Source organism: Pristiophorus japonicus, chromosome 9 (assembly GCF_044704955.1).
Source record: "Pristiophorus japonicus isolate sPriJap1 chromosome 9, sPriJap1.hap1, whole genome shotgun sequence".
Lineage (NCBI taxonomy): Eukaryota > Metazoa > Chordata > Chondrichthyes > Pristiophoridae > Pristiophorus > Pristiophorus japonicus.
This window is the reverse complement of record NC_091985.1, coordinates 198,892,217-198,917,483: the sequence shown is the minus strand read 5'-3', so window position 1 is coordinate 198,917,483 and position 25,267 is coordinate 198,892,217. Positions and strand designations below refer to the sequence as shown.

The 25,267-nt window shown below is 51.3% G+C and overlaps 1 protein-coding gene across 5 annotated transcripts in view; it reads right to left on the bottom strand.

Annotated features, from left to right (window-relative positions):
- The window catches only part of zfp91 (ZFP91 zinc finger protein, atypical E3 ubiquitin ligase), a 123,453-nt gene that overhangs the window by 22,624 nt on the left and 75,562 nt on the right, over positions 1-25,267 (bottom strand). For 2 of the 5 annotated variants that reach the window (XM_070890247.1, XM_070890250.1), the window contains 6 exons: positions 17,608-17,940; positions 12,456-12,513; positions 12,106-12,198; positions 11,541-11,639; positions 7,155-7,205; positions 6,844-6,922 (listed from right to left, as the gene is read on the bottom strand). In XM_070890247.1, the coding sequence (XP_070746348.1) occupies positions 6,844-6,922; positions 7,155-7,205; positions 11,541-11,639; positions 12,106-12,198; positions 12,456-12,513; positions 17,608-17,940 (713 nt within the window). The remainder of the gene's footprint in view (positions 1-6,843; positions 6,923-7,154; positions 7,206-11,540; positions 11,640-12,105; positions 12,199-12,455; positions 12,514-17,607; positions 17,941-25,267) is intronic. The other 3 variants (XM_070890248.1, XM_070890251.1, XM_070890249.1) reach the window with 2 other exon arrangements.

Below are 25,267 nucleotides of genomic sequence, written 5' to 3'. Positions count from 1 at the left end.
CTCTCCATACCCCTTGATCCCTTTAGCCATAACTCCCTCTTGAATATATCCAATGAACTGGCATCAACAACTCTCTGCGGTAGGGAATTCCACAGGTTAACAATTCTCTGAGTGAAGATGTTTCTCCTCGTCAGTCTTAAATGGCTTACCCCTTATCCTTAGACTATGTCCCCTAGTTCTGGACTTCCCCAACATTCGGAACATTCTTCCTGCATCTAAACTGTCCAGTCCCGTCAGAATTTTATATATTTCTATGAGATCCCCTCTCATCCTTCTAAACTCCAGTGAATACAGGCCCAGTCGATCCAGTCTTTCCTCATATGTCAGTCCTGCCATCCCGGGAATCAGTCTGGTGAACCTTCGCTGCACTCCCTCAATAGCAAGAACGTCCTTCATCAGATTAGGAGACCAAAACTGAACACAATATTCCAGGTGAGGCCTCACTAAGGCCCTGTACAACTGCAGTAAGACCTCCCTGCTTCTATACTCAAATCCCCTAGCTATGAAGGCCAACATACCATTTGCCTTCTTCACCACCTGCTGTACCTGCATGCCAACTTTCAATGACTGATGTACCATGACACCCAGGTCTCGTTGCACCTCCCCTTTTCCTAATCTGTCGTCATTCAGATAATATTCTGCCTTCGTGTTTTTGCTACCAAAATGGATAACCTCACATTTATCCACATTATATTGCATCTGCCATGCATTTGCCCACTCAGCTAACCTGTCCAAGTCACCCTGCAGCCTCTTAGCGACCTCCTCACAGCTCACACCGCCACCCAGCTTAGTGTCATCTGCAAACTTGGAGATATTACACTCAATTCCCTCATCCAGATCATTAATGTATATTGTAAATAGCTGGGGTCCCAGCACTGAGCCCTGCGGTATCCCACTGGTCACTGCCTGCCATTCTGAAAAGGACCCGTTTATCCCGACTCTCTGCTTCCTGTCTGCCAACCAGTTCTCTATCCACGTCAGTACATTACCCCCAATATTACGTGCTTCAATTTTGCACACCGATCTCGTGTGTGGGACCTTGTCAAAAGCCTTTTGAAAGTCCAAATACACCACATCCACTGGTTCTCCCTTGTCCACTCTACTAGTTACATCCTCAAAAAATTCCAGAAGATTTGTCAAGCATGATTATCCTTTCATAAAGCCATGCTGACTTGGACCGATCCTGTGACTGCTTTCCAAATGCGCTGCTATTTCATCTTTAATAATTGATTCCAACATTTTCCCCACTACTGATGTCAGGCTAACCGGTCTATCATAACCCGTTTTCTCTCTCCCTCCTTTCTTAAAAAGTGGTGTTACATTAGCTACCCTCCAGTCTATAGGAACTGATCCAGAGTCGATAAGACTGTTGGAAAATTATCACTAATGCATCCACTATTTCTCGAGCCACTTCCTTAAGTACTCTGGGATGCAGACTATCCGGCCCTGGGGATTTATCGGCCTTCAATCCCATCAATTTCCCTTACACAATTTCCCACCTAAAAAGGATTTCCTTCAGTTCCTCCTTCTCACTAGACCCTCGGGTCCCCTAGTATTTCCGGAAGGTTATTTGTGTCTTCTTTCGTGAAGACAGAACTGGTCCGCCATTTCTTTGTTCCCATTATAAATTCACCTGAATCTGACTGCAAGGGACCTATGTCTGTCTTAACTAGTCTTTTTCTCTTCACATATCTATGGAAGCTTTGCAATAATTTTTTATGTTCCCAATAAGCTTCCTATTTTCCCTCTCCCAATTAAACCCTTGGTCCTCCTCTGCTGAATTATAAAATTCTCCCAGTCCTCAGGTTTGCTGCTTTTTCTGGCCAATTTATATGCCTCTTCCTTGGATTTAACACTATCCTTATTTTCCCTTGTTAGCCATGGTTGAGCCACCTTCCCAGTTTTATTTTTACTCCAGGGATGTACAATTGTTGAAGCTTATTCGTGTGATCTTGAAATGTTTGCCATTGCCTATCCACCGTCAACCCTTAAGTATCACTCGCCAGTCTATTCTAGACAATTCACGTCTCATACCATTGAAGTTATCTTTCCTTAAGTTCAGGACCCTAGTCTCTGAATTAACTATGTCACTCTCCATCTTAATAAAGAATTCTACGATATTATGGTCACTCTTCCTTAAGGGGCCTCGCACAAGATTGCTAATTAGTCCTTTCTCATTACACAACACCCAGTTGAGGATGGCCAACCCTCTAGTTGGTTCCTCGACATATTGGTCTAGAAAACCATTCCTAATACACTCCAGGAAATCCTCCTCCACCGCATTGCTACCAGTTTGGTTAGCCCAATCAATATGTAGATTAAAGTCGCCCATGATAACTGCTGTACCTTTATTGCACGCATCCCTAATTTCTTGTTTGATGCTGTCTCCAACCTCACTACTACTGTTTAGTGGTCTGTACACAACTCCCACTAACGTTTTCTGCCCTTTGGTATTCCGTAGCTCCACCCATATCAATTCCACATCATCCAAGCTAATGTCCTTTCTTACTATTGCGTTAATTTCCTCTTTAACCAGCAACGCCACCCCACCACCTTTTCCTTTCTGTCTATCCTTCCTGAATGTTAAATACCTCTGGATGTTGAGTTCCCAGCCTTGGTCACCCCGGAACCATGTCTCCGTGATGCCAATTACATCATATCTGTTAACAGCTATCTGCGCAGTTAATTCGTCCGCCTTATTACAAATATTCCTCGCATTGAGGCACATAGCCTTCAGGCTTGTCTTTTTAACACACTTTGGCCCTTGAGAATTTTGCTGTAATGTGGCCCTTTTTGCTTTGGTTTCTCTGCCCTCCACTTTTACTTTTCTAGCTTTTGCTTCTGCCCCCATTCCACTTCCCTCTGTCTCCCTGCATAGGTTCCCATCCCCCCGCCATATTAGTTTAACCCCTCCCCAACAGCACTAGCAAACACTTCCCCGAGGACATTGGTTCCGGTCCTGCCCAGGTGCAGACCGTCCGGTTTGTACTGGTCCCACCTCTCCCAGAACCGGTTCCAATGTGCCAAGAATTTACATCAGCTTGACACTACTCAGTCTAACTCACTGTTCCAGATCAGAGGGACACTGCTCAGTCTAATCTTATTTTCTAGATCAGAACAACAACGTTCTGTCTAACCCACTGGTGAAGGTCCGAGTAACACTGCTCTGTCTAACCATGTTCTAGACCAGTGACAAGGCAGTCTAACCCACTATTAGAGATCATAGCATTCCTCCTCAGTCTAACCCTCTGTTCTAATTAAGGGTGGCACTACTCAGTCTAAGCCTTTGTTCTACATCGGAGGGACACTGCACATTTCCCACAATCCAACAGTGACTACACTCCAAAAATTACCTCATTGGCTGGAAAGCGCTTTGAGACGTCCGGTGGTTGTGAAAGGCGCTATTTTTCTGGGTTTTTTTTTTAAAACCCTCCGTTCTTCGTCAGAGTGACACTGCTCAGTCTAACCCAGTACTACAGATCAGAATGACACTGCTCAGTCTAACCAGCTGCTCCAGATCAGAGGGACGCTGCTCAGTCTGATCCACTGTTCTAGAACATAGGGACACTGCTCAGTCTAACACTGTTCGAGATCAGAGTGAAACTACCCACCCCCCCCCCCCCCCACTTAGATGAGAGTGACACTGCTCAATCGAAGGGTTTATTCCACATCAGAGTAACATTGCTCAGTCTAACCTTTGTACTCGATCAGAGGAATACTGATCAGTCTAACCCAATGTTCTAGATCAGTGACACTGCTCAGTCTAAGCCAATGTTCTAGATCACGGCAACACTGCTCAGCTAAGGCTTGGTCTAGATCATTGACACTGCAGTCTAATCTTCTGTTCTAGATCAGAGTGCCAGGACTCAGTCCAATTGCTGTGTTCTAGATCAGTGAGACAAGTCTATCTAACTAAATGTTCTAGATTAGAGCAACAGTGCTCAGTCTAGCCTCCTATTCTAGATCAGCGACACCGCTCACTGACACACTGTTCTAGATTGGAGTGCAATTGCTCACTCTAGCACTCTGTTCTAAATCATAGTGACAAGTCTATCTTACCCACTGTTCTAGATCAAGACATGCTGCTCAGCCTAACCTCCTGTTCTATATCAGAGACATTGCTCGCTCTAATCAGTCAGAATCAGGGGAAGTCATAACTGGGAACAAAGTGGTGGCAGACCAATTGAACAAGTACTTTGGTTCGGTATGCACTAAGAAGGACACAAACAACCTTCCGGATATAAAAGGGGTCAGAGGGTCTCGTAAGAAGGAGGAACTGAGGGAAATCCTTATTAGTCGGGAAATTTTGTTGGGGAAATTGATGGGATTGAAGGCCGATAAATCCCCAGGGCCTGATGGACTGCATCCCAGAGTACTTAAGGTGGTGGCCTTGGAAATAGTGGATGCATTGACAGTCATTTTCCAACATTCCATAGACTCTGGATCAGTTCCTATGGAGTGGAGGGTAGCCAATGTAACCCCACTTTTAAAAAAAGGAGGGAGAGAGAAAACAGGGAATTATAGACCGGTCAGTCTGACATCGGTAGTGGGTAAAATGATGGAATCAATTATTAAGGATGTCACAGCAGCGCATTTGGAAAGAGGTGACATGATAGGTCCAAGTCAGCATGGATTTGTGAAAGGGAAATCATGCTTGACAAATCTTCTGGAATTTTTTGATGATGTTTCCAGTCGAGTGGTCAAGGGAGAACCAGTTGATGTGGTGTATTTGGACTTTCAGCAGGCTTTCGACAAGGTCCCACACAAGAGATTAATGTGCAAAGTTAAAGCACATGGGATTGGGGGTAGTGTGCCGACGTGGATTGAGAACTGGTTGTCAGACAGGAAGCAAAGAGTAGGAGTAAATGGGTATTTTTCAGAATGGCAGGCAGTGACTAGTGGGGTATCGCAAGGTTCTGTGCTGGGGCCCCAGCTGTTTACATTGTACATTAATGATTTGGACGAGGGGATTAAATGTAGTATCTCCAAACTTGTGGATGACACTAGGTTGGATGGCAGTGTGAGCTGCGAGGAGGATGCTATGAGGCTGCAGAGTGACTTGGTTAGGTGAGTGGGCAAATGCATGGCAGATGAAGTATAATGTGGATAAATGTGAGGTTATCCACTTTGGTGGTAAAAACAGAGAGACAAACTATTATCTGAATGGTGACAGATTAGGAAAAGGGGAGGTGCAACGAGACCTGGGTGTCACGGTACATCAGTCATTGAATGTTGGCATGCAGGTACAGCAGGCGGTTAAGAAAGCAAATGGCATGTTGGCCTTCATAGCGAGGGGATTTGAGTACAGGGGCAGGGAGGTGTTACTACAGTTGTACAGGGCCTTGGTGAGGCCACACCTGGAGTATTGTGTACAGTTTTGGTCACCTAACTTGAGGAAGGACATTCTTGCCATTGAGGGAGTGCAGCGAAGGTTCACCAGACTGATTTCCGGGATGGCGGGACTGACATATCAAGAAAGACTGGATCAACTGGGCTTGTATTCACTGGAGTTCAGAAGAATGAGAGGGGACCTCATAGAAACGTTTAAAATTCTGACGGGGTTAGACAGGTTAGATGCAGGAAGAATGTTCCCAATGTTGGGGAAGTCCAGAACCAGGGGACACAGTCTAAGGATAAGGGGGAAGCCATTTAGGACCGAGATGAGGAGGAATTTCTTCACCCAGAGAGTGGTGAACCTGTGGAATTCTCTACCACAGAAAGTTGTTGAGGCCAATTCACTAAATATATTCAAAAAGGAGTTAGATGTAGTCCTTACTACTAGATGGATCAAGGGGTATGGCGAGAAAGCTGGAATGGGGTAGTGAAGTTGCATGTTCAGCCATGAACTCATTGAATGGCGGTGCAGGCTCCAAATGCCGAATGGCCTACTCCTGCACCTATTTTCTATGTTTCTATTTCTATGTTTCTAACACGCTGTTCTAAATCTGAGTGATGCTGCTCAGTCTGACCCACTGTTCTTGATCGGAGTGACACTGGACAGTCTACGGCTTTGTTCTAGATCAGAGTGAGGGCTGAATGTAACCCTTTATTCTAGCTCAGAGTGATACTGTTCAGTCTAACCCACTGTTCTAGATCAGAGTAACACCGCACAGTCAATCCTTTCGTCTAGATCAGTGACACTGCTCAGACTAACCCACTGTTCTGGATCAGGGGAATACTACTCATGCTAATCCATTGCTCGAGATCAGAGTAACACAGCTCAGCCTAACCTTTGTTCCAGATCAGAGGGGCACGGCTCAGTCTAACCCACAGTTCTAGATCAGAGGGACACGGCCCAGTCTAACCCACAGTTCTAAACAAGAGGGACACGGCCCAGTCTAACCCACAGTTCTAGATCAGAGGGACACGGCTCAGTCTAACCCACAGTTCTAAATAAGAGGGACACGGCCCAGTCTAACCCACAGTTCTAGATCAGAGGGACACGGCCCAGTCTAACCCACAGTTCTCGATCAGAGGGACACGGCTCAGTCTAACCCACAGTTCTCGATCAGAGGGACACGGCTCAGTCTAACCCACAGTTCTAGATCAGAGGGACACGGCCCAGTCTAACCCACAGTTCTCGATCAGAGGGACACAGCCCAGTCTAACCCACAGTTCTAGATCAGAGGGACACGGCCCAGTCTAACCCACAGTTCTCGATCAGAGGGACACAGCCCAGTCTAACCCACAGTTCTCGATCAGAGGGACACGGCCCAGTCTAACCCATTTTTCTAGATCAGAGGGACACTGCACGATCTAACCCTCTATTGAGCAAAATATTTGAAAGAAAGATTTATTGCTTTTAAAAAGAAAGTGTGCCAAACGGATCAAGTTTGCACTGACCTGCAGGTACCTTGGATTGGCGAGGATCGTTCCGCACCCCTCCATCTCACAGCGCACGTACTGGATAGGAGGCTTCTTCCTGAGAGAGAGGACGGGGCAGTTAGACCCGGGCGTTCACTTGCACCTAGCTTCGTTATACACGATGGCCCACCCTCCCGCTTGCCAACTGTAACCAGGACCATCCCATTTGTGCAACATCTCAACCAGTCCTGCATTGGAAGCAGTGTTATCCAACGGCAAAGCATCTACCCTCCCAGTTATACACTACTGCCCCCCGGCCTGTTCTACAGCAACACACGCATGCGACTTACCGCTTTTTAGGCAGACGAGGGCCTCTGTCTTCTTTGGATCTGCGTGGCCTCCTGTCGAAGATTGAAGAGATGAAGCGTCAGTCAGTTATATAATACAGCGCTGCAAATAGCATATCATCATGGAATCACAGAACCTTACAGCACAGGTGACAAGAGTTTTTCCCCATAATCCTGCAAGTTAGTCTTCTTCAAGCACATAGAATAGAATCATAGAAATTTATAGCACGGAAGGAGGCCATTTGAGCCCATCGTGTCCGCGCCGGTTGACCAAGATTATCCAGCCTCATCCCACTTCCCAGCTCTTGGTCCGTAGCCCTGTAAGCTACGGCACTTTCAAGTGTACATCCACGCACTTTTTAAAAGCTATGAGGGTTTCTGCCTCTACCATCCTTTCAGACAGTGGGTTCCAGACCACCACATTCTGGGTGAAAAAGATTCTCCTCAAATCCCCTCTAAACCTCCTACCAATTACTTTAAATCTATGCCCCCTGGTTGTTGACCTCCCTGCTAAGGGAAATAAGTCCATCCTATCCAGGCCCCTCTTAATTATATACTCCTCAATAACGTCACCCTTCAGCCTCCCCTGAAACAAAGAAAACAAACCCAGCCTATCCAATCTTTCCTCATAGCTAAAATGTCCAATTACCTTTTGAAAGTTCCTATGGAATCTGATTCTGCTATCCTTTCAGTAATGCGTTCCAAGCCTCTGAAAATATTTCTCCTCATTTCCCCTCTACTGCCTTTGCCATTTACCTTAAATCTGTGCCCTCTGGTTACCGCCCCATCCGACAGAGGAAACCAGTCTCTCCCCATTTGCTGCATCAAATCACTATTATTTTGAACACCTCTATTAAATCGCCTCTTAACCTGCTCTAAATAGAACAATCCCAGCTTCGCCAGTCTCTCGAGATAACTGAAGTCCCTCATCCCTGGTATCATCCTGGGAAACCTTCTCTGCACCCTCGCCAGGACCTTGACATCCTTGGACGTGGGGTCAGAATTGTACACAATACTGCAATGGAGGCCTAGCCAGTGATTTGTAAGACTTACCATGACTTCCTTTTTTTGTATTCAATGGCCCTACTTACAAACCCACATGCTTTCTTAACTGCTGTTATTAACTTGCCCTGCCACGTTCAAACATTGTGGATATGTAACCCCAGCTCCACCGACCCTCGCACCCAACTCAAAATAGTACTGTTTCGATTATTATTCAAAAGAGAGTTAAAGACTTAGCGTGGAGAGATCTTCAAGGGCCTGGATTCTGAACAACAGATACAGAGACTTGGATAATGTGATTCCGAGTGCCCATGGAACCCAGGGTCAGCGCCTGGAGGACCCGTGCCCCAGGGTCAGTGCCCAAAGACTGAGGGGGGGAGGGTCACTCAATGTGGGAATGGAAATTGTTGGGGGGAGGGGGGACGCTCGATGGAATGGAATCGGGGGGTGTACAGGTTATGTTGCAGCTATACAAAGCACTGGGAAGACCACATCTGGAATACTGTGTACAGTTCTGTGTAATGAGTAATGAGGGTGATGTGTAATCAGAAAAGACTAATTAGCAATCTTGTTGTGCGAGGCCCCTTGGGGAAGAGTCACCATATTATGGTAGAATTCTTTATTAAGGTGGAGAGTGACACAGTTAATTCAGAGACTAGTATCCTGAACTTAAGGAAAGGTAACTTCAACGGTATGAGACGTGAATTGGCTAGAATAGACTGGCGAGTGATACTTAAAGGGTTGACGGTGGATAGGCAATGGCAAACATTTAAATATCACATGGATGAACTTCAGCAATTGTACATCCCTGTCTGGAGTAAAAATAAAATGGGGAAGGTGGCTCAACCGTGGCTAACAAGGGAAATTAAGGATAGTGTTAAATCCAAGGAAGAGGCATATAAATTGGCCAGAAAAAGCAGCAAACCTGAGGACTGGGAGAAATTTAGAATTAGCAGAGGAGGACAAAGGGTTTAATTAAGAGGGGGAAAATAGAGTATGAGAGGAAGCTTGCTGGAAACATAAAAACTGACTGCAAAAGCTTCAAAAGATATGTGAAGAGAAAAAGATTAGTGAAGACAAACGTAGGTCCCTTGCAGTCAGAATCAGGGGAATTTATAAATGGGGAACAAAGAAATGGCAGACCAATTGAACAAATACTTTGGTTCTGTCTTCGCGAACGAAGACACAAATAACCTTCGGGAAATACTAGGGACCGAGGGTCTAGCGAGAAGGAGAAACTGAAGGAAATCCTTATTTGTCAGAAAATTGTGTTAGGGAAATTGATGGGATTGAAGGCCGATAAATCCCCAGGGTCTGATAGTCTGCATCCCAAGGAAGTGGCCCTAGAATTAGTGGATGCATTGGTGATCATTTTCCAACAGTCTATTGACTCTGGATCAGTTCCTATGGACTGGATGGTAGCTAATGTACCACTTTTTTAAAAAAGGAGGGAGAGAGAAAACAAGGAATTACAGATCGGTTAGCTTGACATCAGTAGTGTGTAAAATGTTGGAATCAATTATTAAAGATGAAATAGCAGCGCATTTGGAAAGCAGTGACAGGATCGGTCTAAGTCGGCATGGATTTATGAAAGGGAAATCATGCTTGACAAATCTTCTAGAATTTTTTGAGGATGCAACTAGTAGAGTGGACAAGGGAGAACCAGTGGATGTGGTGTATTTGGACTTTCAAAAGGCTTTTGACAAGGTCCCACACAAGAGATTGGTGTGCAAAATTAAAGCATATGGAATTGGGGGTAATGTATTGCTGTGGATAGAGAACTGGTTGGCAGACAAGAAGCAGAGAGTTGGGATAAACGGGTCCTTTTCAGAATGGCAGGCAGTGACTAGTGGGGTGCCGCAGGGCTCAGTGCTGGGGCCCCAGCTAATTACAAAATACAGCAATAATTTAGATGAAGAGATTGAGTGTAATATCTCCTAGTTTGCAGATGACACTAAACTGGGTGGCGGTGTGAGCTGTGAGGAGGATGCTAAGAGGCTGCCGGGTGACTTGGACAGATTAGGTAAGTGGGCAAATGCATGGCAGATGCAGTATAATGTGGATAAATGTGAGGTTATCTACTTTGGTGGCAAAAGCATGAAGGCAGATTATCTGAATGGCGGCATCTTACGAAAAGGGGAAGTGCAACGAGACCTGGGTGTCATGGTACATCAGTCATTGAAAGTTGGCATGCAGGTACAGCAGGCGGTGAAGGCGGCAAATGGCATGTTGGCCTTCATAGCTAGGGGATATGAGTATAGGAGCAGGATGGTCTTACTGCAGTTGTACAGGGCCTTGGTGAGGCCTCACCTAGAATATTGTGTTCAGTTTTGGTCTCCTAATCTGAGGAAGGACGTTCTTGCTATTGAGGGAGTGCAGCGAAGGTTTACCTGACTGATTACCGGGATGGCAGGACTGACATACGAGGAGACACTGGATCGATTGGGCCTGTATTCACTGGAATTTAGAAGAACGAGAGGGGATCTCATAGAAACATATAAAATTCTGACGGGACAGGACAGATTAGATGCAGGAAGAATGTTCCCGATGTTGGGGAAGTCCAGAACCAGGGGTCACAGTCTAAGGATAAGGGGTAAGCCATTTAGGACCGAGATGAGGAGAAACTTCTTCACCCAGAGAGTTGTGAACCTGTGGAATTTTCTACCACAGAGTGTTGTTGATGCCAGTTCGTTAGATATACTCAAGAGGGATTAAGATATGGCCCTTACGGCTAAAGGGATCAAGGGGTATGGAGAGAAAGCAGGAAAGGGATACTGAGGTGAATGGTCAGCCATGATCTTATTGAATGGTGGTGCAGGATCGAAGGATCGAAGGGTCGAATGGCCTATTTCTGCACCTATTTTCTATGTTTCTGGGCACTGCACCTTAGGAAGGATGTATTGCTTGGAGGGAGTGTAGCGCAGATTCATCAGAATGATACCCAAATTCCATGGGTTAAGTTATGAGGAGAGATTACTCATATTAGGGTTGTATTTTCCATAATTTATAAGGCCAAGGCCTTTGATTGAAATTTTCACTATTAAGGGGAACAGAAATCATTTCTGCTGGTTGGGGAGTCTCGGAATAAAAAGCTTAGTCTAAACATTGGAGCCAGGCCTTTCAGGAGTGAAATTAGAAGACACTTCTCCACACCAAGTGCGGTAGAGGTTTGGGACTCTCTTCCGCAAACAGCAATTGATGCGAGATGAATTGTTAATTTTAAATCTGGGACTAATAGCTTTTTGTTAACGAAAGGTATTAAGGGATATGGAGTTGGGTCGAAGATCAGTGATGATCTCATTGAATGGCTGAACAGGCTCGAGGGGCGAAATCACCGACTCCTGCTCCTATGTCCCAATTGCTGAAGTCATTCGAGGCTGCCTTTACCTTTTGGGAGGCTCCACCTGCTCCACCGTCTCCAATGTTTCCAGTGTTTCCAGTGTTTCTTTCTCTTTCCGTGGTCTTCGCCTCTGTTTCGCACGCTCCCTGAGAATCACACCACACAGTCGAGAATACATCGGAACTGAGGAGTGCCCGACAGAGAAATAATCCCAACGAACAGAGAATGGCATCGCGCAGCACTGAAGGGGTCATTGTGGGGGTGGGGTGGAGAGAAGGGGAGGCGAAAGGAGGGGCCGGGGTGGGGGAGAAAGAAGGGGTCCGGGGAGGGAGAGGAAGGGGGGGGGGGGGGGGGGGGGGGGGAAAGAGAGGAGGGGGGTCCGGGGGGAGGGGGGGGGGGGGAGAGAAGAGAGGAGGGGCCGGGGGCGGGGGGGGGGTCGGGAAGAGGCGGAGGGGCCGGGGGAGGAGGGGGGGCCGGGGAAGGAGGGGGGCGAGCGAAGGAGAGGAAAGGCAGGGTGGAGGAGGGGCGGCGTGTGTTGGGGAAGGAAAGGCAGACCGGTCTCCGGGAGTGCGAGGGCTCCGCGCTAACCCCACCCCACCACCCCCCCTTTACCTGTGTGGCGATGGTTCGTACATTGCATCTTTGGGATCATCGTGGAAGGGGACGTCATCGTCCGTCTCCACAAACTCCACATCCTCGTCCTCACTGCAAAAACACACGCGGGGTAAGTCACAGGGAGCAGCACCACCCACACCCCCACCCTCACAATGAATCCTGCTCCTCCCCTCTGGTAACAACACCTGCTCCCCCCCACTGCCCAGACCTGCCATCCCCCCCGTCAGACCCCACTGCCCCCCCTTCACCCACCATCAGGAGAGAGAGGGCAGTTCTGCTGCTATATTTATGGAGGGCGGGAGGCACAGAGTCGTGTTCGGGCTGATCGCGGGCAGGCTATCTCCTACCTGTTTAACAGCTCCGGCTCTCGGATGGAATCGGGGAGACCAGCAGCAGCAGCTAATCCTGGGGAACAGAAGAGAGAGGAGAGGTGAGAGCACATAGAAGCACTGCAGTTACCCTGGGGAAGGAGGGGCAGAGGGAGGTACAGAGGGTGGGGGGGGGGACACGACAAGTAACCCTGGCTGACCTCCACCCTGACACTTCGCGGCCTGGCAATACTTCGGGCTCGCCCGGGGCCGACCTCCTCCCCCACTCCCCCCCCCCCCGCCCCAACTTTATCCAGCAAAATCCCTTATTCAGCACAGGCCAGGTCCTGAGGATGTCGGGTAAGGGAGTTTCAACCTGTACTACTTCCTTAATGATGGATTCCAGCATTTTTCCAATGGCAGATGTTCGGCTAAATGGTCTCTAGTTTCCGACTTTCTCTCTCGCTCCTTTCTTGAATAGAGGCGTTACATTTACGGATTTGCTGGACCTTTCCAGAATCCAGGGAATTTTGGAGCATTACAACCAATGCATCATTATCTCTGCAGCCACTTCTTTTGAGACCCGAGAATGCAGGTCACCAGGTCCAGGGAACTTGTTAGCCTTTTGTCCCATTAGTTTGCTTTGTACTTTTTCTCTAATGATAATCATTGTTTTAATTTTCTCCCTCCCTTTTACCCCTTCATTTTCTACTGTTATTGGGATGCTTTCAGTACCTTCTACGGGGAAGACAGCTGCAAAATATCTGTACAAATTAAGAACATAAAAACATAAGAAATAGGAGCAGGAGTAGGCCATCTGACCCTTTGAGCCTGCTCCGCCATTTAATAAGATCATGGCTGATCTGATCATGGACTCAGCTCGCTCCACTTCCCTGCCCGCTCCCCATAACCCTTTATTCCCTTATCGCTCAAAAATCTGTCTATCTCCGCCTTAAATATATTCAATGACCCAGCTATCACAGCTCTCTGGTGCAGAGAATTCCACAGATTTGTAACCCTCAGAAGAAATTTCTCCTCATTTCAGTTATAAATGGGCTGCCCCTTATTCTGTGACTATGTCCCCTAGTTTTAGTTTGCACTATGAGTGGAAATATCCTCTGCATCCACCTTGTCGAGCCCCCTAATAATCTTATATGCTTCAATAAGATCGCCTCTCATTCTTCTGAACTCCAATGAGCAGAGGCCCAACCTACTCAACCTATCTTCATAAGTTAACCCCCTCTCCGGAATCAACCTAGTGAACCTTCTCCGAACAGCCTCCAATGCAAGTATATCCTTCCTTAGATACAGAGACTAAAACTGTACGCAGTATTCCAGGTGTGGCCTCACCAATACCCTGTACAGTTGTAGCAGGACTTCTCTGCTTTTATACTCCAACCCCCTTGCAATAAAGGCCAACATTCCATTTGCCTTCCTGATGACTTGCTGTACCTGCATACTAACTTTTTGTGTTTCATGCACAAGGAACCCCAGGTCCCTTTGTCCTGCAGGACTTTGCAATTTTTCTCCATTTAAATTATAATTTGCTTTTCTATTTTTTCTGCCAAAGTGGATAAACTCACATTTTCCCACATTATACTCCATCTGCCAAATTTTTGCCCACTCACTTAGCCTGTCTATATCCCTTTGCAGATTTTTTGTGTTCTCCTCACAATTTGCTTTCCCATCCATCTTTGTATCATCAGCAAACTTGGCAACATTACACTCGGTCCCTTCATCCAAGTCATTAAAGTAGATTGTAAATAGTTGAGGCCCCAGCACTGATCCCTGCGGCACCCCACTAGTCACTGTTTGCCAACTGGAAAATGACCCATTTATCCCGACACTGTTTTTTGTTAGTTAGCCAATTCTCTATCTATGCTAATATATTACCCCCAACCCTGTGAACTTTTATCTTGTGCAGTAAACTTTTATGTGGCACCTTATCGAATGCCTTCTGGAAATCCAAATACACCACATCCACTGGTTCCCTCTTATCTACTCTGCTCATTACATCCTCAAAGACACCCAGCACATTTGTCAGACATAATTTCCTTTCATAACACCATGCTGACGCTGCTTGATTGAATCGTGCTTTTCCAAATGTCCTGCTACTACTTCCTTAATAATGGACTCCAGCATTTTCCCAACAACAGATGTTAGGCTAACTGGTCTATAGTTTCCTGCTTTGTCTGCCTCCTTTATTTAAAAATAGAGGCGTTCAATTTTTCCAACCCACTGGGACCTCTCCAGAATCCAGGGAATTTTGGTGGATTACAACCAATGCATCCACTATCTCTGCAGCCATTTCTTTTAAGACCCTAGGATGTAAGTCATCAGGTCCAGGGGACTTGTCCGCCTTTAATCTCATTCTTTTACCAAGTACTACTTCTTTAATGATAGTGATTGTATTAAGTTCCTCCCTACCTACAGCCCCTTGATTATCCACTACTGGGACATTTTTAGTGTCTTCTACCGGTAAGATAGATACAAAATATTTGTTCAAAGTCTCTGCCATTTCCCTGTTCTCCATTATTAATTCCCCAGTCTCATCCTCTAGGGCACCAATATTTACTTTAGCCACTCTTTCCATTTTAATGTACCTGTAGAAACTCTTACTATCTGTTTTTATATTCCGTGCTAGTTTATTTTCATAATCTATTTTCCCACTCTTATTTTTTTTTAGTCATTCTTTGCTGGCTTTTAAAAGTTTCCCAATCCTCTGGCCTCCCACTAGTCTTGGCCACATTGTATGCCCTTGTTTCCAATTGGATACCATCCCTTATTTCCTTTATTAGCCATGGATGATTATCCCTTCTCTTTCAGTCTTTCCTTCTCATTGGGATATATTTTTGTTGTGAGTTATGAAATATCTCCTTGAATGTCTGCCACTGCTCATCAACCGTCCCATACTTTAATCTATTTTCCCAGTCCACTTTGGCCAACTCTGCCCTCATACCTTTGTAGTCTCCTTTATTTAAGCTTAGGACACTTAAGATCCAACTTTCTCACCCTCCAAATGAATTTGAAATTCAACCATGCTATGATCACTTTCCGAGAAAATCCTTCACTACGTAATCATTTATTAATCTTGTCTCATTGCACAGTACCAGATCCAAAATCGTCTGCTCTCTGGTAGATTCCACAACGCACTGTTCTAGGAAACTATCTCGAATACACACTATGAATTCCTCAAGGCTACCCTGGCCAATTTGCTTTGTCCAATCAAAATGAAGGTTAACATCGCCCATGACTATTGTCATTCCTTTATTACAAGCCTCCATTATTGCTTGATTTATACTCCCATCCAACCTTGTAGCTACTGTTAGGGGGCCTATAGACTATGCCCACCAGCGACTTTTCCCCTTATTATTCCTTATCTCCACGCAAACTGATTCAACATCTTGATCTTCTGAGCCAATATTGTTTCTCACCAACGCACTGATATCTTTTATTAATAGTGCTATCCCACCTCCTTTTCCTTTCTGTCTGTCTATCCTTCCGAATTGTCAAATACCCCTGAATATTTAGGTCCCAGTCCTGGATGGAGTGCCAATCAAGTGGGCTGCTTTGTCCTGGGTGGTGTCGAGCTTCGAGTGTTGTTGGAGCAGTACTCATCCAGGCAAGTGGAGAGTGTTCCAACACACTCCTGACTTGTGCCTTGTAGGTGGGTGGAAAGGCTTTGGGGAGTCAGGAAGTGAGACACCCGCCGCAGAATACCCAGCCTCTGACCCGCTCTTGTAGTCATGGTATTTATGTGGCTGGTCTAGTCGAGTTTCTGGTCAATGGTGTTGACGAGGATGTTGGGAGTCAGTGCCCAGGGTACCTGATGGTGCGGGGTCAGTAAGGCTTCAGACTAAGCTCTATAGAGCCTGATCTCACGATGAACAAAGGGACTGACTATGGAAGTGTTAGAGTGGCAAGTTGGATCCAAAGTTGGCTCAGAGACAGGAAGCAAAGCATAATGGTCGACAGGTGTTGTTGTGACTGGAAAGCTGTTCCCAATGGGGTTCCGCAGGTCTCAGCACTAGGTCCCTTGCTTTTTGTGATATATATCAATGGTTTAGACTTGAATGTAGGGGAACTATGCTTAACAAGTTTGCAGATGATACTAAAATCAGCAGTGTGGTTGATAATGAAGCAGAAAACTGCGGACTGCAGGAAGATATCAATGTACTGGTCAGGTGGGCAGAACAGTGGCAAATGGAATTCAATCCGGAGAAGTGTGAGGTAATGCATTTGGGGAGGTCTAACAAGGCCAGGGAATACACATTAAATGTCGGACACTGAGAAGTGTACAGGAACAGAGGGGCCTTGGAGTGCATGTCCACAGATCCCTCAAGGTAGCAGGCCAGGTAGATAAGGTGATTAAGAAGAAATACAGAATACTTGCCTTTATTAGCCAAGGTGTGGAATACAAGAGCAGAGGGGTTATACTTGAACTGTATAAAACACTAGTTAGGCCTCAGCTGGAGGACTGCGTGCAGTTCTGGTCACCACATTGCAGGAAAGATATGATTGCACGAGAGAGAGGGGACAGAGGAGATTTACAAGGATGTCGCCTAGCCTGGAGAATATTAGCTACGAGGAAAGATTGGACAGGCTGGGGTTGGCTTATTTGAAACAGAGGAGACTGAGGGGAGATTTAATTGAGGTGCATAAAATTGAGGGGCTGGATAGAGTGGTAGCAAAGGGAACAACCACCAGGGGGCATAGATTTAAAGTAATTGGGGGGGAGGTTTAGAGGGGATTTGAGGGGAAATGTCTTCACCCAGAAGGTGATGGGGGTCTGGAACTCACTGCCAGAAAGGGTGGGAGGCGCAGAAACCCTCACCACATTTAAAAAGTACCTGGATGTGCACCTGAAGTGTTGTAGCCTACAAGGCTACGGACCTAGAGCTGGAAAGTGAGATTAGGCTGAGTAGCTCTTGGTCGGCCGGCGCGGACACGATGGGCCGAAATGGCCTCTTTCTGTGCTGTAAATTTCTATGATTCTATGACAGACGGATGGACCCCAGGAAGCACTCCCAACAAACTTGAAATGTCCCCATCTAGTGTTTTTGCTCTGAACTGAGTTTGCGCACTTGCAAATAAGCTGGAGTGTGATGTGCAACATTTAACGATAAAAATAATCATCTCTATAAAATAACCACGCCCAGCCTCCGACCGGCAGCGCTCACGCTGTACTTACCGGCGAGCGTGATGCTCTCGTCCTTGTGGGCAGGGTCCGGCACAGACTCACAGATCAGCTGCATTGTCTCAGTCTCCATGTCGGTCTCGGTGTGTGCCGCTCTCTCCCCGGCCAGGTCCCGCCTGTTGACCACGTGAGAGTGTGTTTCTGGGGCAGGGTAGGCCGAGGGCGAAGCCTCCTCCCAGTAGTGGGCCTCCCACTTAGACTCCGAGGCAGTGTTGGGCTCCGGCTCCTCGCTCGCGCTCTTAGCTCTCCATCGCCCTCGGCCCGGCTTGGTCTTCATCAAGACCACGGGCGCCGTCTTCAGCACTGGGAGCTCCGGCACGGGCTCTACTGGGGGGGGGTGGGGGAAGAGAGAGTGAGAGTGTGAGCTCGGGAGAGGGAGACAGGACTGGAGAGAGGAGAGGGAGAGGGGACTGGAGAGAGAGTAAGCTCGGGAGAGGGAGAGACACGACTGGAGAGACAGGACAGGAGAGAGAGGGAGAGATGAGCTAGGGAGAGGGAGACAGGACTGGAGCAGGAGGGAGAGGGACTGGAGAGAGAGTGAGAGTGTGAGCTCGGGAGAGGGCGACAGGACTGGAGAGAGAAGGAGAGGGAGAGGGGACTGGAGAGAGAGTAAGCTCGGGAGAGGGAGAGACAGGACTGGAGAGACAGGGAGAGTGAGCTAGGGAGAGGGAGACGAGAGTGTGAGCTCGGGAGAGGGAGACAGGACTGGAGAGGGGGAGGGGGGAGGGAGGGAGGGGGGGTGGGGGAGGGGGAGGGACAGGACTGGAGAGAGAGGGAGAGTGAGCTCGGGAGTGAGGGAGACGAGAGTGTGAGCTCGGGAGTGAGGGAGACGAGAGTGTGAGCTCGGGAGGGAGGGGAGGGAGGGAGGGGGAGGGAGGGAGGGGGAGGGGGGAGAGCGGGAGGGGGGAGAGCGGGAGGGGGAGGGGGGAGAGCGGGAGGGGGAGGGGAGAGAGCGGGGGGGGAGGGGAGAGAGCGGGGGGGGGAGGGGAGAGAGCGGGGGGGGAGGGGAGAGAGCGGGGGGGGAGGGGAGAGAGCGGGGGGGAGGGGAGAGAGCGGGGGGGGAGGGGAGAGAGCGGGGGGGGAGGGGAGAGAGCGGGGGGGAGGGGAGAGAGCGGGGGGGGAGGGGAGAGAGCGGGGGGGGAGGGGAGAGAGCGGGGGGGGAGGGGAGAGAGCGGGGGGGGAGGGGAGAGAGCGGGGGGGGAGGGGAGAGAGCGGGGGGGAGGGGAGAGAGCGGGGGGGGGAGGGGAGAGAGCGGGGGGGGGAGGGGAGAGAGCGGGGGGGGAGGGGAGAGAGCGGGGGGGGAGGGGAGAGAGCGGGGGGGGAGGGGAGAGAGCGGGGGGGGAGGGGAGAGAGCGGGGGGGAGGGGAGAGAGCGGGGGGGGAGGGGAGAGAGCGGGGGGGGAGGGGAGAGAGCGGGGGGGGAGGGGAGAGAGCGGGGGGGGAGGGGAGAGAGCGGGGGGGGAGGGGAGAGAGCGGGGGGGGAGGGGAGAGAGCGGGGGGGGAGGGGAGAGAGCGGGGGGGGAGGGGAGAGAGCGGGGGGGGAGGGGAGAGAGCGGGGGGGGAGGGGAGAGAGCGGGGGGGGAGGGGAGAGAGCGGGGGGGAGGGGAGGGAGAGCGGGGGGGGAGGGGAGAGAGCGGGGGGGGAGGGGAGAGAGCGGGGGGGGAGGGGAGAGAGCGGGGGGGAGGGGAGAGAGCGGGGGGGGAGGGGAGAGAGCGGGGGGGGAGGGGAGAGAGCGGGGGGGGAGGGGAGAGAGCGGGGGGGGAGGGGAGAGAGCGGGGGGGGAGGGGAGAGAGCGGGGGGGGAGGGGAGAGAGCGGGGGGGGAGGGGAGAGAGCGGGGGGGAGGGGAGAGAGCGGGGGGGGAGGGGAGAGAGCGGGGGGGGAGGGGAGAGAGCGGGGGGGGAGGGGAGAGAGCGGGGGGGGAGGGGAGAGAGCGGGGGGGGAGGGGAGAGAGCGGGGGGGGAGGGGAGAGAGCGGGGGGGGAGGGGAGAGAGCGGGGGGGAGGGGAGAGAGCGGGGGGGGAGGGGAGAGAGCGGGGGGGGAGGGGAGAGAGCGGGGGGGGAGGGGAGAGAGCGGGGGGGGAGGGGGAGAGAGCGGGGGGGGAGGGGAGAGAGCGGGGGGGGAGGGGAGAGAGCGGGGGGGGAGGGGAGAGAGCGGGGGGGGAGGGGAGAGAGCGGGGGGGGAGGGGAGAGAGCGGGGGGGGAGGGGAGAGAGCGGGGGGGGAGGGGAGAGAGCGGGGGGGGAGGGGAGAGAGCGGGGGGGGAGGGGAGAGAGCGGGGGGGGAGGGGAGAGAGCGGGGGGGGAGGGGAGAGAGCGGGGGGGGAGGGGAGAGAGCGGGGGGGGGAGGGGAGAGAGCGGGGGGGGAGGGGAGAGAGCGGGGGGGGAGGGGAGAGAGCGGGGGGGAGGGGAGAGAGCGGGGGGGAGGGGAGAGAGCGGGGGGGGAGGGGAGAGAGCGGGGGGGGAGGGGAGAGAGCGGGGGGGGGAGGGGAGAGAGCGGGGGGGAGGGGAGAGAGCGGGGGGGGAGGGGAGAGAGCGGGGGGGGAGGGGAGAGAGCGGGGGGGGAGGGGAGAGAGCGGGGGGGGAGGGGAGAGAGCGGGGGGGGAGGGGAGAGAGCGGGGGGGGAGGGGAGAGAGCGGGGGGGGAGGGGAGAGAGCGGGGGGGGAGGGGAGAGAGCGGGGGGGGAGGGGAGAGAGCGGGGGGGGAGGGGAGAGAGCGGGGGGGGAGGGGAGAGAGCGGGGGGGGAGGGGAGAGAGCGGGGGGGAGGGGAGAGAGCGGGGGGGGAGGGGAGAGAGCGGGGGGGGAGGGGAGAGAGCGGGGGGGGAGGGGAGAGAGCGGGGGGGGAGGGGAGAGAGCGGGGGGGGAGGGGAGAGAGCGGGGGGGGAGGGGAGAGAGCGGGGGGGGAGGGGAGAGAGCGGGGGGGGAGGGGAGAGAGCGGGGGGGGAGGGGAGAGAGCGGGGGGGGAGGGGAGAGAGCGGGGGGGGAGGGGAGAGAGCGGGGGGGGAGGGGAGAGAGCGGGGGGGGAGGGGAGAGAGCGGGGGGGGAGGGGAGAGAGCGGGGGGGAGGGGAGAGAGCGGGGGGGGAGGGGAGAGAGCGGGGGGGGAGGGGAGAGAGCGGGGGGGGAGGGGAGAGAGCGGGGGGGGAGGGGAGAGCGGGGGGGGAGGGGAGAGAGCGGGGCGGGGGAGGGGAGAGAGCGGGGCGGGGGAGGGGAGAGAGCAGGGGCGGGGGGAGGGGTTGTGAAGAGTACCAGGACAGGCTATGCCAGGCAGGGGCGCTGTGTACTGCCTTCACCACCAGGCAAGGCTTGGCAGGGCGCGAGGCGGAGCGGAAGAGACAAAGAACGAAAGAGGCAGTGAGGAGGAGAGAGGACAGAGAGACAGCAAAAGAAAGACAGCAAGGGGGGAAAGAGAGAGCGAGAGAGGCAGCGAGGGAGTGAGAGACAGATCGGAAAGATGGCCCGTCCGACAGTGCAGCACTCCCTCTGCACTGCACACGAGTGCCAGCCTAGTTTTTTTTGTGCTTCTGTTCCTGGAGTGGGAGTTGAACCCACAACCTTCCGTCTCAGAGGCGAGTGTGCTGCCCACTGAGCCACAGCTGGTAGAGTGGAGAGAAACAGAGAGCGAGGCGAGACAGACAGTGGGGAGAGGAACAACCAGAGGAGAGAGGTGAAACAAGCCGTCACTGTTGCATTGCTCCGACAGGCTTGCCGGGCTGCAATGGGCCGAATGGCTCCGACCTGTTCTGTCGCCTTCGGTCAGTGGTGCGATTGAGCAGTACACGTGCACCGATCCACCGCCTTAAACCCCTGAAATGCTGCAGCACCTCCGACACAGCACCAGGGCAGGCTCTGCCAGGCAGGGGCACTGTGCGCTGCCTTCGCCACCAGGGGCCCTCAGCGAGCAGCGCGGGGCAGTGCCCTCGTGTGCCTCGGCAGTACTGCAGCTCTCCCGTTCATCGCGCGGGTCACAGTGGGACGATGGCGCTTCAGCCGCAATAGCGCTGCCCTGTGGCCCCAGCACAAGGTGCTTTTCGGTTGATCGTCGTCCAGATTTCCAGCATATTTCACACTGGGACCTCGTGCATCGATTCTACTGGGCCAAACGGGGAGTGGCTAGGGAAAGTTCAGATCTATTGAGAGGCGCTGGGGGGAGGAGGAAGATAACGGCAGACAGCCCACAGTCACTCTTGGGGGCAAAGGGAATAATTGCAGAGATCCCACACAGACACGATTGGGGAAAGGGCGATAACTCCACATGACTGCCACCTTACTGGCGCTCAAGTGCTTTGGGAGGTCCAGAGGACGTGATGGGTGGATGTACGGATAAAACATCTTTCTTTCTGCCCAAGTGTTCGACAGTTTACTCTGTGATCCTGCATGGACCTTCACATGTCAGTGGGTCAGGAAGTCAGTGCTGGTCGCCTAGCCTCCATCCATGACAGGCGCTGCTGTCAAACTTGCCCTTATATTTCAGGCTCGACGTCCCATGGTATTGCACACAGGAGGAGAGGGGATAGTGTGTCTCTTTCTTGCTGACCTCTATGACTGAGGTTGCTTGCTGCCTGTGGCTACCTGTTGCTTCGCTCCAACTCTTCATGTCCCCTGCTCCTTTCTCCTGCTCTCTTTCGCTCCATGTTGCTTCTCCATATTTGGCTTCTCGTGTTCTCTGTCTCCAACTCCTTTTTAATCACACTTCCGGAAAATTGAGCTCATCCAAAGCTCAGCTGCCCGTGTCCTAACTCGCACCGAGTCCCGCTCACCCATCATCCCCCCGTGCTCGCTGACCGACATTGGCTCCTGGTCCGGTGATGCCAAGATTGTAAGATTCTCATCCTTGTGTTCATATCCCTCCATGGCCTCGCCCCTTCCCTTTATCTCTGCAACCTCCCAAAATCACTGCGTTCCTCCAATTCCGGCCTCCGATTAAAATCGCTCCACTATTGGTGGCCGTACCTTCAGCTGTCATGGTCCTAAGCTCCGGAAACCTTTTCCCTTCTCTACCTTTCTTTCTTCCTTCCTTTAAAGACCCTCCTTAAAATCTCTTCGACCTAATCGTTGGTCATCTGTCCTAAAATCTCAATTGGCTCGGTGTCAAATTTTGTTTGTTCAAACTTCCGTGACGCGTATTGGGGCGCTTTACTATGTTAAAGGCTCTATTTAAATGCAAAGTGTTGTTATAAGTCACTCCTTCACTCGGGGGGGGGGGGGGGGGGGGGGGGGGGGTGTCTCTGGCAAGACAGAAACCAATACGCGGAGCCACGGAGCCAGTTACTGGGACCAGGGAGTCACACGAGAACAATGACGAACAGGAAAAAGCCTTCTTGGGTTCATCCAGCCTGTCCACACAATTGTGATACCTTGTCTATCACGTTATATACACATTCTCCACCCGACCAGAGACCTCCCCCTCCCCCCCCGCGACCCCGACAATCAACGCTACTCCAGGAGAACACTCTGACCCTGATATAATTCCACGCAGTAACAGGTTACTACTCAACCCAACCCTTGGGTGTGAGAAAGAGGAAAAAAAGACCTCAGGATGTCCCAAAGCGCTTTACAGCCAATAAAGCACTTCTCGAAGTGTTGTCACAGCTGCAATGCAGGAATTGCGGCAATATGAACACAGCGACATCCCACAAACAGCAACGTGATAATGCCCGGATCATCTGTTTTGCGTGGTGTTGGTCGGGATAAACATTGGCCAGAGCTCCCCTGCTCTTCTTCGAACAGCACCGTGGGATCTTTTACAGACAGCCGAGGGCAGGCTCGGTTTCATGTCTCATCCGAGAAAGACGGCACCTCCAGCAGTGGAGCACTCCCTCAGTACTGCACTGGAGAGGCAGCCTGGATTCTGTGCTCAAGTCTCTGGAGTGGGGCTTGAACCCACAACGTGCTACCCACTGAGCCATGGATGAGAGGAACCAGTAAGCCTGGATGGGGGTCATCAGAGCTAAGCCCCTCTTTTTTTCCTTTAAGATGCTCCTTAAAACCTACCTCTTTGACCAAGTTTTTGGTCACCTGTCTTAATATCTCCGAATGTGGCTCAGTGTTTGCCAACACTCCTATGAAGCACCTGGAGACAGTTTCCTACGTCAAAGGCGTTGTATCAATGCGAGATGCTGTTGTACGGTGGGGGTCACTCGCAATCGGGAGGAGGAAGCTTGGGCTGGGGCTGGACCTAGGGTTGAAGATACCGTGTTCCAGTCTCGGGCATGAATGGGGGAGACTTGGTTGGTGCCTTTGCCAGGGTCTCTGCACTGAACAGCTTGCTGGGTTGTGTCTTTTCCTCAACCCCCGTAGAGCAGAGACAGAGATTTGATAGAGGCGTCCGAAATGACGAAGGCCTTGACAGAGCAAATAAGGAGAAACTAGTTCCAATGGTTGACACGTTGGTAACCAGAGGACACAGATGTAAGGTACTTGGGCAAAAGAGGGGAGAGGAGGAAAATTATTTTTACTCAACGATTTATGATGGTGTGGAACGCGCTGCCTGAAAGGGCGGTGGAAGCAGATTCGATAGTAACTTTCAAAAAGGGAATTGGATAAATAATTGAAAATTGGCTGGGGCTGTGGGGAAGAGCAGAGGAGGGGGTCTAATTGGATTGCTCTTTCAGAGCCGGCACAGACGCAAAGGGCCGAATAGCCTCCTTCTGTGCTGCATCATTCTGTGATATTTGCTTCTGTGTTCTCATTGAAAATGTAACGGACATCTGGCATTTACCAGCAGTATGAGGAATAGCCTTTTTTTCCCCTCTTCAAGTTAGCGACCAGGGTTAAATAGCTGGTTAGGAATAAAGCAGGAGCTTGGAGATTAGTAACGGTTAATGAGACACGAAATTAGTAACGGTTAATAATACATTATATGAATAACTTGAATTAGATACATCTTAGTCTTAAGTTTCTGAAAAGTTCGTCGAATAAACAAAAGGCCTGGCAGGGCTACTCGGTCCAGCGGAATGCACGTCCTGTGCCATGTGGGCACTCCGGGACGCTTCCCGTGTCCTTGACAACCACACGTGCAGACGGTGTCATCAGCTGGAGGAGCTTGAGCTCCGGGTTTCGGAGCTGGAACAGCAGCTGGTGTCACTGCTGTACATCCACGAGGCCGAGAGCTACGTGGATCGCAAGTTTCGGGAGTGCTCGGGCAGAGAGGGAACAGGAGACATCCAGACAGAAGAGGAGGGCCAGGCAGGGAGTGCAGGAGTCCCCCCCGAGTGCATCGCGCTCTTCAACCAGTATTGTTCCGGGTCCTGGGGAGGGCGATGGTTCCTCTTGGGAGTGCAGCCAGAGCCAAGTCCACGGCACCACGGGTGGCTCTGCTGCACAGGAGGGGGGGGGGGGGGGGGAAAAGAGGAGAGAGAGGAGGAAGATAGGGCAAGCAATAGTGGTAGGGGATTCTATAGTTCGGGGAGCAGTCAGGCGTTTCTGCGGCCGCAGACGTGACTTCTGGATGGTATGTTGCCCCCCCCTGGTGCCAGGGTCAAGGATGTCACCAAGCGGCTGCAGCACATTCTGACGGGGGAAGAGGGCGAACAGCCAGAGATCATGGTCCATATCGGCACTAATGACATAAGGAAGAGGGATAAGGTCCTGCAGGCAAATGTTAGGGAGCCAGCAAAGAGATCAAAAAGCAGGAACTCAAAAGGTAGCAATCTCTGGATT